The 16349-nt window shown below is 41.1% G+C and overlaps 1 protein-coding gene across 2 annotated transcripts in view; it reads right to left on the reverse strand.

Moving 5' to 3' along the window:
* The window catches only part of HERC2 (E3 ubiquitin-protein ligase HERC2), a 278100-nt gene that overhangs the window by 106309 nt on the left and 155442 nt on the right, over nt 1–16349 (reverse strand). For both annotated transcript variants that reach the window (XM_071676734.1, XM_071676733.1), the window contains 4 exons: nt 15642–15805; nt 6554–6748; nt 3595–3787; nt 2717–2857 (listed from right to left, as the gene is read on the reverse strand). In XM_071676734.1, coding sequence (XP_071532835.1) covers nt 2717–2857; nt 3595–3787; nt 6554–6748; nt 15642–15805 — 693 coding nt within the window. The remainder of the gene's footprint in view (nt 1–2716; nt 2858–3594; nt 3788–6553; nt 6749–15641; nt 15806–16349) is intronic.

Below are 16349 nucleotides of genomic sequence, written 5' to 3' on the forward strand. Positions count from 1 at the left end.
TTCACACTGTCTGCCTTTATTCATTCCCATCGCCACCTCGCCACACATGGAATACCATCCCCCTCCCCCCTCATGTGTGCGAGGTAGCGCTAGGAAAAGATAACAAAGGCCCCATTCGTTCACACTCAGTCACTAGCTGTCATGCAATAATGCCCGAAACCACAGCTCCCTTTCCACATCCAGGCCCCACACAACTTTCCATGGTTTACCCCAGACGCTTCACATGCCCTGATTCAATCCACTGACAGCACGTCAACCCCGGTATACCACATCGATCCAATTCACTCTATTCCTTGCCCGCCTTTCACCCTCCTGCATGTTCAGGCTCCGATCACACAAAATCTTTTTCACTCCATCTTTCCACCTCCAATTTGGTCTCCCACTTCTCCTCGTTCCCTCCACCTCCAACACATATATCCTCTTGGTCAATCTTTCCTCACTCATCCTCTCCATGTGCCCAAACCATTTCAAAACACCCTCTTCTGCTCTCTCAACCACGCTCTTTTTATTTCCAGACATCTCTCTTACCCTTACGTTACTTACTCGATCAAACCACCTCACACCACACATTGTCCTCAAACATCTCATTTCCAGCACATCCACCCTCCTGCGCACAACTCTATCCATAGCCCATGCCTCGCAACCATACAACATTGTTGGAACCACTATTCCTTCAAACATACCCATTTTTGCTTTCCGAGATAATGTTCTCGACTTCCACACATTCTTCAATGCTCCCAGGATTTTTGCCCCCTCCCCCACCCTATGATTCACTTCCGCTTCCATGGTTCCATCCGCTGCCAGATCCACTCCCAGATATCTAAAACACTTTACTTCCTCCAGTTTTTCTCCATTCAAACTTATCTCCCAACTGACTTGACCCTCACCCCTACTGTACCTAATAACCTTGCTCTTATTCACATTTACTCTTAACTTTCTTCTTTCACACACTTTACCTAACTCAGTCACCAGCTTCTGCAGTTTCTCACATGAATCAGCCACCAGCGCTGTATCATCAGCGAACAACAACTGACTCACTTCCCAAGCTCTCTCATCCACAACAGACTTCATACTTGCCCCTCTTTCCAAAACTCTTGCATTTACCTCCCTAACAACCCCATCCATAAACAAATTAAACAACCATGGAGACATCACACACCCCTGCCACAAACCTACATTCACTGAGAACCAATCACTTTTCTCTCTTCCTACACGTACACATGCCTTACATCCTCGATAAAAACTTTTCACTGCTTCTAACAACTTGCCTCCCACACCATATATTCTTAATACCTTCCACAGAGCATCTCTATCAACTCTATCATATGCCTTCTCCAGATCCATAAATGCTACATACAAATCCATTTGCTTTTCTAAGTATTTCTCACATACATTCTTCAAAGCAAACTCCTGATCCACACATCCTCTACCACTTCTGAAACCACACTGCTCTTCCCCAATCTGATGCTCTGTACATGCCTTCACCCTCTCAATCAATACCCTCCCATATAATTTACCAGGAATACTCAACAAACTTATACCTCTGTAATTTGAGCACTCACGCTTATCCCCTTTGCCTTTGTACAATGGCACTATGCACGCATTCTGCCAATCCTCAGGCACCTCACCATGAGTCATACATACATTAAATAACCTTACCAACCAGTCAACAATACAGTCACCCCCTTTTTTAATAAATTCCACTGCAATACCATCCAAACCTGCTGCCTTGCTGGCTTTCATCTTCCGCAAAGCTTTTACTACCTCTTCTCTGTTTACCAAATCATTTTCCCTAACCCTCTCACTTTGCACACCACCTCGACCAAAACACCCTATATCTGCCACTCTGTCATCAAACACATTCAACAAACCTTCAAAATACTCACTCCATCTCCTTCTCACATCACCACTACTTGTTATCACCTCCCCATTAGTGCCCTTCACTGAAGTTCCCATTTGCTCCCTTGTCTTACGCACTTATTTACCTCCTTCCAGAACAGCTTTTTATTCTCCCTAAAATTTAATGATACTCTCTCACCCCAACTCTCATTTGCCCTCTTTTTCACCTCTTGCACCTTTCTCTTGACCTCCTGTCTCTTTCTTTTATACATCTCCCACTCAATTGCATTTTTTCCCTGCAAAAATCATCCAAATGCCTCTCTCTTCTCTTTCACTAATAATCTTACTTCTTCATCCCACCACTCACTACCCTTTCTAATCAACCCATCTCCCATGCTTCTCATGCCACAAGCATCTTTTGCGCAATCCATCACTGATTCCGTAAATACATCCCATTCCTCCCCCACTCCCCTTTCTTCCATTGTTCTCACCTTTTTCCATTCTGTACTCAGTCTCTCCTGGTACTTCCTCACACAAGTCTCCTTCCCAAGCTCGCTTACTCTCACCACCCTCTTCACCCCAGCATTCACTCTTCTGAAAACCCATACAAATCTTCACCTTAGCCTCCACAAGATAATGATCAGACATCCCTCCAGTTGCACCTCTCAGCACATTTACATCCAAAAGTCTCTCTTTCACGCATCTGTCAATTAACATGTAATCCAATAACGCTCTCTGGCCATCTCTCCTACTTACATACGTATACTTATTTATATCTCGCTTTTTAAACCAGGTATTCCCAATCACCAGTAATTAGCAAATACTAGACCATAATATTTCAACAGTATAAAACACACCACAAGAAGTTACAAATTACCTGTAATAGGTGAAACCCCACACCCATCACATGTAACACTCAAGTGACATGAAGGAACAACCTCCATCTCACTCACTAAACCTTGCCAGTTTGGTTGCTGAGGGAAATCAACTATCAAGTCCTGGCCATTACTGCTTACACCTATTCAAAAGAAAAAGGTAAAAAACAATAAACTGTAACTCTGTTAGGATTAAACTTTGCATCCAATTGAAAGACTTCTTAAAGGCTGTTAATGGAATACACATAATTAACTAATAAACTCAAAAATGCAGATTTATCAACAGGAAAACCATCCTGTACACCAGTGCTTCGAGCTGAGGTTTTGATTTGCAACTTTTCGATCTATGACACTTCAAAATTTGAGTATGTTTTATTGACTTTAAAATGCTTTGTTTTGCCTGGCAACAAAGCAGAAACATTGAAACTTTTTACCTCTATATTTTCTTTCAATAATGAAGTATACAATTGTAATATCAGGTATTTGCATACTTATGCATATTCTAAAGATGTCACAGCAAAATCCCAATTGATTTGTATCCCGCCAACTAGCAAAAATGTGGTTCATTTATGCATATAAATGCCCTTTATGGCACTGTACTTTTCTGATATTCTTTTTCTATTAAAGAAAATACTGGTAAATAAAGAAGGTATTCAAAGGATTACTTAAGTATCAATTATTTCATAATGGCAAGATTCATTTTCCACTACCATTGCCTCAATAAATTTAGATCCATATCCAAAGAGATGCACATTTCATTGTTTACAGAGGATCAGATGTGATCACCATGTTAACTTAGGAACAGTTTGTTAAGCCTTAGACATTATCATTTTGTGAATATCAACCATTAGGAACAGTAAAAAGATACTTCGACACTTACTTGTAACAACGCCAATGTTGCGATGGTTTACTGAGCCCCACTTGTATTTTGGGGTAACCACAGAACTCTTCACTCTTACTTTGTCTCCCACTCTAATTGGACCACTAGTAGCTAATGGTGGTGGTGACTGGTCCAAGAGTTCAATATGAATATATCTAACCCAATATGTTCCTCCTTTTCGATGCCAGTCAACCTGGGGAAAAAATCAAATTATAAAAAATGTGCCCCCATTGTATAAGCAAAATATGACCATGAGAAACATAGGTTACAGGGCTAAAATAATACGATTTGTATTGGTACAATAAGTGGCAAGCACTGTTGCTACAATTTTGTAGTAGTAGTAGTAGTAGTGGGTGTCAGGCAACCATTTACCAGGGAGGTACTACTGCTTGGGTTTTGAGAAGGATAGTGGCTGCAGCGCAATGAGTCAGCACTGTGGCATTTGTTACATATCCCCTTTCAGGCCCAGATCACTGTTTGTTTTCCCTTGGCTCAACCACATGTGGAATGCTGGTATAACAAACACTCTTTTCTCATACACAACACTTGACAACACATCTTTATCTCTTTTTCTACCTTTACTTTGCAAAATATAATTCAAATGGCAAACTATGTCAGGTGGAAGCCATCACAAAACTCTCAAATGCCATTTCAGAGCAGCAACACCAGTCAAGAGGGGATGCACGGATCACAGGGTCCACTTAACAACCATCACTCAACCAAGATCCATCCCACTTCAATAACTACAGCTCTTAGATATGATTCTTTTTATATCCATTTTTGCTATATTCATGGTCTTAATTCTACCTTTCCCTCAGTTGAACACCATCTAATTGCCCCCTTCCTTGATCTTTTACTTACTGAAATCCAACTGTCCTCACTGAAATCCAACTGTCTAAGGCTGCTTCTCCTCTACAATATCAGATCTCAACCATAAGCTCTATCATTGTTTCCACTCCAAGGGTGAAGTCTGTACCACTGTAATACAAAAACACCTATTGCTTACCTAGTGGATCTTGAGTCTCCTAAATTTGATTCCATATGGCTCAAAGTCTCTCTACCTTCTATTACCTGGCTTTTATGTTTTGTTTATTTCCCCCATTCCTCCAACTACATACAAAATTTCAACTTCTTGCCACAGATCTCTGTTTTCCTCTCATCCATGTACTGAGATCCTCTATGCAGGGGATTTCAATGTACACCACAAAGATTGGTTAGGCTCTATCCAAGATGATCCTGGTGAAGCCAAGGCCTTTTCATTTAATCTCCTCAATGATCTACAACAATTAATTACACACCCTACACGAGTTTCTGACTGTCATGACCACTCTTTTAACAAGACTTCTTTTTTACCTTTGAACGTTCCCACTACTTATACACAATTAATGCCCCTTAAGGTACTCTGACCATAATCTTATTTCTGTTACTTCTAATTTGACATGCCAATCCCCTATCACCACCTCCAAAACACCAGCTTTGGCACTGTGGGAGAGTTCAAAGCGTTTTGTACAGTTTATTGGTTATTCCTGCCTTGTTCTTTACTGACTTTCCTTGGTATGGGAACTAACTTTTCTGTCATGATGCCTACATCCCATTTTCTTAATCTTTTTCTCATTCACAGTTTAATTACTCTTGCTCTGAAGCATGTCACAGCATGGATGATGCATGAAACTCTTCCCTTCCCAGAAACTCCCTCTGCTTTAATTCATGTTTCAAATCATTACACAGCATGCTGATTTGACTTCTTCTGATGACAGATGATTTTTGTCCTTAACCAAAAGCATCTCTGAGAACTTCTGTACTTCAGCCTTTCCTCCTCTTCTCCAACATGATCAATCTATTGATAACTCAACTATAAAACTATTCTTTTTGGTACCTTGTTCTCCTCTAAATCAACTGTTGGTGATTCAGATTCTAATCCTCCTAACCCACCTCCTTCCTCTGAACCTATGGCACCTCCTTTATTTTCCTCATGCAGGGTCTTCTAGGTACTCTCCCAGAACCAGGTGGACAAGGCATACAGCTCAGGTGGCATACCTCCTCATGTTCTGTGGGAAAGTGCCTCTGAGGTAGCACCAATCCCTGCTTTCCTATTTTGCCTGTCTAAAAGGCCAGACTTTTCCTTCCACATGGAAGTGTAACTATATGTAACTAAAGCAGACTAAATGGAGAAATGAGCATAGAACTATACCTCAAGTATATAAATGCAGAAAATTAGTTATGTGGGTTGTTTCTTACAACTGTTAGAATGACGTGTATTTACCTGTGGTATAATCACTCTGGTATACGAAACCTCAAAAAAATTGTTTGGTAAAAGAAAATGGGAAATTTAGGGAAAATGAGATATAGTTCTGACCGATCTAGTATATCATGGTTTTTCATGATGTATATGACATTTCAGGGCAACTCTAGAATGACTGATACCGGAAAGTGATGATTCGAGCATAACAAGCTGAAAAGTATATGTCACATCATTACAGTACATAATCACACTGAAAAATGGTGACTTCCCAAGATTTCTCAAATATTATATTTGTCCCATATTAAAGCAAAGTGGCTTAATATCTCCCTAAATACTTTGGCTACCAGTTACCATAACTTATACTTATGACTACAATCAATCCAGATAATTTTCTGAGGAAATTTGCATGCTGGTAGGCTTCTCGTGTGTGATTCTGTTTAATCCCTTCCACAATATCACCTTTGACATGGTGGATCTAACTAATCTGCTGCAAAGATATGTTCTACTGACATAAACATCTGCAACATCCTTTGTGTTAGTTCTCACTCCTAATTCCAACCCCATTCATCTTTACAAAATACTGATACAAATGCTTAAGGTGTCTTAAAACTTTATCTACTATCGATCTACAATGTACATATGTACAGCTGTGCCGTTAAAAGCAGAATCACATATATTCAATCTATACACTATTTTAAAAGTAATGCTTATACTAACCTGAACATTCAGATTGTGCAGAGAACCTCTATCCACACGTACAACACGGCCAATGTCTCCTTCATAAACCTCCTCATATGTACGACAACACCGAACTGTCATACCAGGAGAAATGTGATCTCGCACATACAGAGCATATTCATCGTTGCTGGTAAACTCCATCCGTTTGCGGTATACTTCCACAACAGGAGGTGACTAGAATGGTTCAAAAGAACACACGAATTGGTTATCAATCTACATCTGTCATTTATTACATTATATGTATATCTGACATCTCTTTTACCTGGTATTTGTCACTGAGAATTATGCAAAATATACTCCAAATACATCCCTCGTCAAGTCTTCATGATGATCACCTTGTCATGCACCAGGTCCTTAGTTCTGTCCTTCTTCTGTCCTTATAAGTGCCCATTTGAAGTAGATATTTTCTGTTATTCCTTTTATGTCCTTTTTTATCTATACCCATGCCTTCACAGCAGGATTTCCTAATAACTCAATTCAACAGTGAGGGGTTTGTGTTTGTGAGAGTAAAAATGGGCAAATGTGAGGGTACAGTAACTGGAAAGTGTTGTGTTATTGAAGTCTTAGGTCTTAAATACAAAAGAAAGTATGACAGTGGCTGTATTGGATATGAAATACCTGATAACAACATGTGTGGAACAGCTTGATCATCTTCGGAAAAGCAATGAACTAGCGTGGTGTGAAAGTAGTGTGATTGAATGGATGAGAAGAGCAGAGGGTACAAGGGGAGAGAGAGGCCTAGGAGATGGATGGATGCAGCAGGAGAAAATTTGGGGATTGGGTCCTGAAAATTCAGGAGGCTAAAAGGGGTGCAAAGGACAGAATGAACTGGATCGATGTGGTATAATATGGACTACGTATCATCCTGTGGTGAGCCAGGGGGCATGAAGTGATCATGGTTAACCATGGTGTTAATCTGTAAGGCTTACCTATGAATGGTGGGCTTTGGTTTCAGTGTATTATATACAACAATCAGAGAATGTTTCTGCTAATAAGGCAATTGTTTGTCTGTTCTGGGTACTGCAGTGCTAAGGGGGAAATTATAATAATAAGGGTGTGTTGAAATGGTTTGGACAATGAAGAGAATGAGTGAGGAAAGATTGACAAAGAGGATATATATGTGTCAGAGGTGGAGGGATCAAGGAGAAGTGGGAGACCAAATTGGAGGTGGAAGGATGGAGTGAAAAAGATTTGAGCGACTGGGGCCTGAACATACACGAGGGTGAAAGGAGTGCAAGGAATAGAGTGAATTGGAACAATGTGGTATACTGGGATCGACATACTGTCAGTGAATTGAACCAGGGCATGTGAAGCGTCTGGGGTAAACCATGGAAATGTCTGTGGGGCCTGGATGTGAAAAGGGAGCTGTGGTTTCAGTGCATTACACATGACAGCTAGAGACTGAGTGTGAACGAATGTGGTCTTTGTGTCTTTTCCTGGCACTACCTCACTGGAGAGTGTGTGTGTGTGTGTGTGTGTGTGTGTGTGTGTGTGTGTGTGGTATTTTCTATGTGGCGACAGGAATGGATGAAGGCAGCAAATATGAAGATACATGTGTATATATGTATATGTCTGTTTATGTATATGTATGTATATGCTGAAATTTTTTTTTTTTTTTTTTTTTTTTTTTTTTTTATACTTTGTCGCTGTCTCCCGCGTTTGCGAGGTAGCGCAAGGAAACAGACGAAAGAAATGGCCCAACCCCCCCCATACACATGTACATACACACGTCCACACACACAAATATACATACCTACACAGCTTTCCATGGTTTACCCCGGACGCTTCACATGCCTTGATTCAATCCACTGACAGCACGTCAACCCCTGTATACCACATCGCTCCAATTCACTCTATTCCTTGCCCTCCTTTCACCCTCCTGCATGTTCATACATATACATTTCATGCTGAAATGTATATGTATGTATATGTGCGTGTATGGGCGTTTATGTATACATACATATATATATATATATATATATATATATATATATATATATATATATATATATATATATTAGGGAGGTGAATGCAAGAGTTTTGGAAAGAGGGGCAAGTATGAAGTCTGTTGGGGATGAGAGAGCTTGGGAAGTGAGTCAGTTGTTGTTCGCTGATGATACAGCGCTGGTGGCTGATTCATGTGAGAAACTGCAGAAGCTGGTGACTGAGTTTGGTAAAGTGTGTGAAAGAAGAAAGTTAAGAGTAAATGTGAATAAGAGCAAGGTTATTAGGTACAGTAGGGTTGAGGGTCAATTCAATTGGGAGGTGAGTTTGAATGGAGAAAAACTGGAGGAAGTGAAGTGTTTTAGATATCTGGGAGTGGATCTGGCAGTGGATGGAACCATGGAAGCGGAAGTGGATCATAGGGTGGGGGAGGGGGCGAAAATTCTGGGAGCCTTGAAGAATGTGTGGAAGTCGAGAACATTATCTCGGAAAGCAAAAATGAGTATGTTTGAAGGAATAGTGGTTCCAACAATGTTGTATGGTTGCGAGGCGTGGGCTATGGATAGAGTTGTGTGCAGGAGGATGGATGTGCTGGAAATGAGATGTTTGAGGACAATGTGTGGTGTGAGGTGGTTTGATCGAGTAAGTAACGTAAGGGTAAGAGAGATGTGTGGAAATAAAAAGAGCATGGTTGAGAGAGCAGAAGAGGGTGTTTTGAAATGGTTTGGGCACATGGAGAGAATGAGTGAGGAAAGATTGACCAAGAGGATATATGTGTCGGAGGTGGAGGGAACGAGGAGAAGAGGGAGACCAAATTGGAGGTGGAAAGATGGAGTGAAAAAGATTTTGTGTGATCGGGGCCTGAACATGCAGGAGGGTGAAAGGAGGGCAAGGAATAGAGTGAATTGGAGCAATGTGGTATACCGGGGTTGACGTGCTGTCAGTGAATTGAATCGGGGAATGTGAAGCATCTGGGGTAAACCATGGAAAGCTGTGTAGGTATGTATATTTTGCGTGTGTGGACGTATGTATATACATGTGTATGGGGGTGGGTTGGGCCATTTCTTTCGTCTGTTTCCTTGCGCTACCTCGCAAACGCGGGAGACAGCGACAAAGCAAAAAAAAAAAAAAAATATATATATATATATATATATATATATATATATATATATATATATATATATATGTGTGAGTTTGAATGGAGAAAAACAGGAGGAAGTAAAGTGTTTTAGATATCTGGGAGTGGATCTGGCAGCGGATGGAACCATGGAAGCGGAAGTGGATCATAGGATGGGGGAGGGGGCGAAAATTCTGGGAGCCTTGAAGAATGTGTGGAAGTCGAGAACATTATCTCGGAAAGCAAAAATGGGTATGTTTGAAGGAATAGTGGTTCCAACAATGTTGTATGGTTGCGAGGCGTGGACTGTGGATAGAGTGGTGCGCAGGAGGATGGATGTGCTGGAAATGAGATGTTTGAGGACAATGTGTGGTGTGAGGTGGTTTGATCGAGTAAGTAACGTAAGGGTAAGAGAGATGTGTGGAAATAAAAAGAGCGTGGTTGAGAGAGCAGAAGAGGGTGTTTTGAAATGGTTTGGGCACATGGAGAGAATGAGTGAGGAAAGATTGACCAAGAGGATATATGTGTCGGAGGTGGAGGGAACGAGGAGAAGAGGGAGACCAAATTGGAGGTGGAAAGATGGAGTGAAAAAGATTTTGTGTGATCGGGGCCTGAACATGCAGGAGGGTGAAAGGAGGGCAAGGAATAGAGTGAATTGGAGCGATGTGGTATACCGGGGTTGACGTGCTGTCAGTGGATTGAATCAGGGCATGTGAAGCGTCTGGGGTAAACCATGGAAAGCTGTGTAGGTATGTATATTTGCATGTGTGGATGTATGTATATACATGTGTATGGGGGTGGGTTGGGCCATTTCTTTCGTCTGTTTCCTTGCGCTACCTCGCAAACGCGGGAGACAGCGACAAAGCAAAAAAAAAAAAATATATATATATGTGTGTGTGTGTGTATATATGAGTGGTTGGGCCATTCTTCGTCTGTATCCTTATGCTACCTTGCTGACGCGGGAAACAGTGATTAAGTTTTTTTATTATACTTTGTCGCTGTCTTCTGCATCAGCAAGGTAGGGCAAGGAAACAGACCACCCACACACATATGTATATACATACACATCCACACACGCACACATACATACCTATACATTTTAACGTATACATATATTTTTTTTTTTTTTTTTTTTTTTTTTATACTTTGTCGCTGTCTCCCGCGTTTGCGAGGTAGCGCAAGGAAACAGACGAAAGAAATGGCCCAACCCCCCCCCCCCATACACATGTACATACACACGTCCACACACGCAAATATACATACCTACACAGCTTTCCATGGTTTACCCCAGACGCTTCACATGCCTTGCTTCAATCCACTGACAGCACGTCAACCCCTGTATACCACATGACTCCAATTCACTCTATTTCTTGCCCTCCTTTCACCCTCCTGCATGTTCAGGCCCCGATCACACAAAATCTTTTTCACTCCATCTTTCCACCTCCAATTTGGTCTCCCTCTTCTCCTCGTTCCCTCCACCTCCGACACATATATCCTCTTGGTCAATCTCTCCTCACTCATTCTCTCCATGTGCCCAAACCATTTCAAAACACCCTCTTCTGCTCTCTCAACCACGCTCTTTTTATTTCCACACATCTCTCTTACCCTTACGTTACTTACTCGATCAAACCACCTCACACCACACATTGTCCTCAAACATCTCATTTCCAGCACATCCATCCTCCTGCGCACAACTCTATCCATAGTCCACGCCTCGCAACCATACAACATTGTTGGAACCACTATTCCTTCAAACATACCCATTTTTGCTTTCCGAGATAATGTTCTCGACTTCCACACATTCTTCAAGGCTCCCAGAATTTTCGCCCCCTCCCCCACCCTATGATCCACTTCCGCTTCCATGGTTCCATCCGCTGCCAGATCCACTCCCAGATATCTAAAACACTTCACTTCCTCCAGTTTTTCTCCATTCAAACTCACCTCCCAATTGAATTGACCCTCAACCCTACTGTACCTAATAACCTTGGTCTTATTCACATTTACTCTTAACTTTCTTCTTTCACACACTTTACCAAACTCAGTCACCAGCTTCTGCAGTTTCTCACATGAATCAGCCACCAGCGCTGTATCATCAGCGAACAACAACTGACTCACTTCCCAAGCTCTCTCATCCCCAACAGCCTTCATACTTGCCCCTCTTTCCAGACACACACACATAATTCACACCCACTGCCCCCATCCACTCCCACCACAACCCTGCCACACATGAAATGACCCCCCCACACGCGTGCGAGGTAGCGATAAGAAAAGACAACAAAGACCACATTCATTCACACTCAGTCTTTAGCTGTCATGTATAATGCACCGAAAGCACAGCTCCCTTTTGACATCCAGGCCCCACAAAACTTTCCATGGTTTACCCCAGACGCTTCACATGCCCTGGTTCAATCCACTGACAGCACGTCGACCACAGCGATTAAGTTTAATATACATAATACATATAAAAAAGCAAGGTTATTAGGTACAGTAGGGTTGAGGGTCAAGTCAATTGGGAGGTGAGTTTTGAATGGAGAAAAACTGGAGGAAGTGAAGTGTTTTAGATATCTGGGAGTGGATCTGGCAGCGGATGGAACCATGGAAGCGGAAGTGGATCATAGGGTGGGGAAGGGGGCGAAAATTCTGGGAGCCTTGAAGAATGTGTGGAAGTCGAGAACATTATCTCGGAAAGCAAAAATGGGTATGTTTGAAGGAATAGTGGTTCCAACAATGTTGTATGGTTGCGAGGCGTGGGCTATGGATAGAGTTGTGCGCAGGAGGATGGATGTGCTGGAAATGAGATGTTTGAGGACAATGTGTGGTGTGAGGTGGTTTGATCGAGTGAGTAACGTAAGGGTAAGAGAGATGTGTGGAAATAAAAAGAGCGTGGTTGAGAGAGCAGAAGAGGGTGTTTTGAAGTGGTTTGGGCACATGGAGAGAATGAGTGAGGAAAGATTGACCAAGAGGATATATGTGTCGGAGGTGGAGGGAACGAGGAGAAGAGGGAGACCAAATTGGAGGTGGAAAGATGGAGTGAAAAAGATTTTGTGTGATCGGGGCCTGAACATGCAGGAGGGTGAAAGGAGGGCAAGGAATAGAGTGAATTGGAGCGATGTGGTATACCGGGGTTGACGTGCTGTCAGTGGATTGAATCAAGGCATGTGAAGCGTCTGGGGTAAACCATGGAAAGCTGTGTAGGTATGTATATTTGCGTGTGTGGACGTATGTATATACATGTGTATGGGGGGGGTTGGGCCATTTCTTTCGTCTGTTTCCTTGCGCTACCTCGCAAACGCGGGAGACAGCGACAAAGTATAATAATAAACATATAAAAAAAAGAAAAAAGAATAATATTTAATAATAATTATTCATTCTTTTTTCGTGCATATTAGCGATTTCCCGCATTAGCGAGGTAGCATTAACAACAAAGGACTGAGCCTTGGAGGGAATATCCTACTTGGCCCCCTTCTCTGTTCCTACTTTTGGAATATCAAAAACTGGAAAGGAGGATTTTCAGCCCCCCGCTCTCTCCCCTTTTAGTCGTCTTCTATGACATGCAGGGAATACATGGGAAGTATTCCTCATTTCTCTCTCTATGCTGATTCTGCATACATACTGCTGGCAAATCCCTTAAATACTGCCTTCTCTTACCTGGTCTTTTCTTGTAACAAAGAACTGTTTCAAATGCAATGAGTTAACTGTACAACTATACACAATTCTTATCCATCTTTTTATAATTAATCCTTTAACTCCTCATTAAAGTTTCCTTTCCAACCCTGTGGTTCCTATTGTTTAACCTATTAAAAAAAAATTTGTTTAACCTTACAACCTCAAAGATTTTCATATGAAAAAAAAAGTATATTTCCCCAACTATTTTCTCTCTGGTAATATGTGGAAGCTCTACCAATACTTCAGCACTATGTGCTAAAAGAAAGTAGGTGTAAGGCCTAAATGGCAAGTTGCCACAACACATTTCACTGTTTTCCACCAACGGTGAAAAAAATGACTCTTATCATGTTCTATTTCATATAACAAATCTTTTCCTATTAAAATCAAAACGATTCATTCATAGTTCTTTCATAAAAGCAAAATTATGAAAGTCTTCACAATCATCAGCTGCAGCAGTCAAACACAATGCTGTCATGTTCATGCAGGTGCAGGCAGCACTACCTCTAATTTTTGTTAAAACACCTTCTGCTTCATCTTGTTCAATTTTCAATGTTAAAAGAGTTACTGTCCACAAGATCACTCTCTATACAATCTGAGGACAGATAATCATAATGAAGTAATCTAGGATCATCTGCCTGATCCTCTAAATATAGCTAAAAACAACTCAATATTCTTTCTATAAAATTCATAAGGATGTAGTGTTATTAACATGTTTGGAGGACAACTGGCTGTGGGGAGAAATAATTATGCTCTGCCACCTGGGCAATAACCCAGACTCTGCAGGTGGCTTTGAAGCACAGGCATGAGACTTGAGGTGTAAATGTAAGTCCAAAGGGGTTGCTCGGCTCCAGTAAATATCTGTCTAAAGGAATTTAGGGGATTAAAATAATTCTCATTTAATTGGGATGGATTAAGTATAAACAAAGAATAATCTTGGAGAAACAGGGTCTCCAGCTCTAACCCTGCACAGAGGCAATATGGTAGAACTACTCTCCTGTCTATTCAGAAAATATACAAAAACATATTCACTTTACCTTACAAATCATTCCCAGTAGTCTGTCTTATGTTAAATTTCCAAGATCTGACAAGCTCATCCACCAACCATTCATTACTGAAATACATACTTCCTAAATACTAGAATCTCTACTCTCTACATCTTCCATCAACAAACTTTTCTATCACTTTTCCACCTTCTGAAGCAAAACCACCTTCACCTTAACAACATTCAGGTTCAATTTTGTTTCCTTGAATATCTCTAAGAGCTCTTTTTTTGGATGGTTTTTGGATTAAATGTACTAAAGAGTCAGGGTAATTTCAAGATGCAATTTGAATTTCATTATGAGAATTCAGGATTTCTACTCATTTGGAAAGAGCCAACCAACTTAAGGCACAGGTGGAAGAAACACAGCAACCAAAAGTGAAGTTCCCAAAATGAGGTGGTAGCCTGGAATTGTAAAGAAAGAACATCTTTCCCTAAAGATAGCCTGAGGCACACTCAGATGGGTTGCTGTTGCTGAAACCCACTGCCCCTACACCCAACACCCACTGCCCCCACACCCACCACCCACTGTCCCTACACCCACCTCCCACTGTCCCTACACCCACCTCCCACTGCCCTACACCCACCATCTACTGCCCCTACACCCACCACCCACTTCTATAAGAAACAACAGTCTCAGAGACCAGATGTACCATTATTTCACCAGAGCATCATATCTTTGAATCCACAGTAAACCTTAACCGTGTATCACCTTTAAAAACATACGGGGGACAGACAATGTTTTTAGCACACTATATACTATAACTGTGGTGTATCAATGGAAAAGAATGACCAAAGACATGGTTCATGCTGACAGCATACAAAGATTTATGAAGTTGTATGATAGTAGTGAATGTTCAAGAGTATACCACTCCTCCCTCATACAGTACAAACAGGTAATCACATAAAGGGGAAGAACTAGAGAAAAACCTAAACATGACTAATCCTCGGGATAAAATTACCTATTCACTTATAATCATCTTGCAATGGTTTCTGAGGTCTTTTAACCACAAAGTTCAATCTGACTTAAACATGACTAATCCTCCGGATAAAATAACCTATTCACTTATACTTATCTTGCAATGGTTTCTGAGGTCTTTTAACCACAAAGTTCAATCTGATGCTATGGAGGGTGTGATTACCATATCAAAAATGGACAATTAGAAAAATTTGTGATAAATAATATAAGCTTAACTAATAGCCTCATTCAGTTTACAATTCTTCTGTGAAGGCTTCAAACAAAACATTTATAGTGCTGAAGAGTGAAAAAAAAAAAAGGAAATACAATACAAATCTCATACCTCCAACAATGGTGGATCATCATTGAACTCATCTGTTAATGAATCAGCATCAGAGTCCAAAACCTCAGGTGCAGTATCCGAGTCAGAAAGTGTAAGGTCAGCATGCTCAATCAACCATACTACCAGTGACTCAGGACTCGGGGTTACTTCTGTTCCAATTCCTCCTGTGATCAGACATTATTGCTATTGGCAGGCTTTAAGATAAAAAAAAAAAAAAAATCTACCTTAACTGCACTTTAATGAAAAGTCCTTATGCAGTGCAGCAGAAACAAAAAAGTCTTGATATGTAATAAGGCTGTAGTTAGCCTATTCACACTTACCAATCACTCACACTGTCTGAGTTTTTCATCTTAAATCTTATATTTCATAAGTGGAAAGACCGAAAGACAAGGAGTTTACAAAGAGAATATATGGTAGTGATTAAAGGGGCTGGTGTGAGAGGAAGATTACCTATGACATGGGGACATAAAAAGGAAGAGTAATGGAGGGAGAGAATTGGGTGAAGAATGCATGGAATGGTGTATGCAAGGGAGGCATGTAAGGACAGGGGTAAGTGGAGACTCTTTTGCCTTGGCCTTGAGATAGAATGAAATGAACTAATGTAGTATACTCTCAATGGACTGAACCAAGGCATACAATGTGGTAAAGGTATGTGGGACACTATGTGGGAGTTAGCTGTGAATGGCAAGTTTGGTTTCAGTGCGAGTG

Source organism: Panulirus ornatus, chromosome 23, assembly GCF_036320965.1.
Source record: "Panulirus ornatus isolate Po-2019 chromosome 23, ASM3632096v1, whole genome shotgun sequence".
Lineage (NCBI taxonomy): Eukaryota > Metazoa > Arthropoda > Malacostraca > Decapoda > Palinuridae > Panulirus > Panulirus ornatus.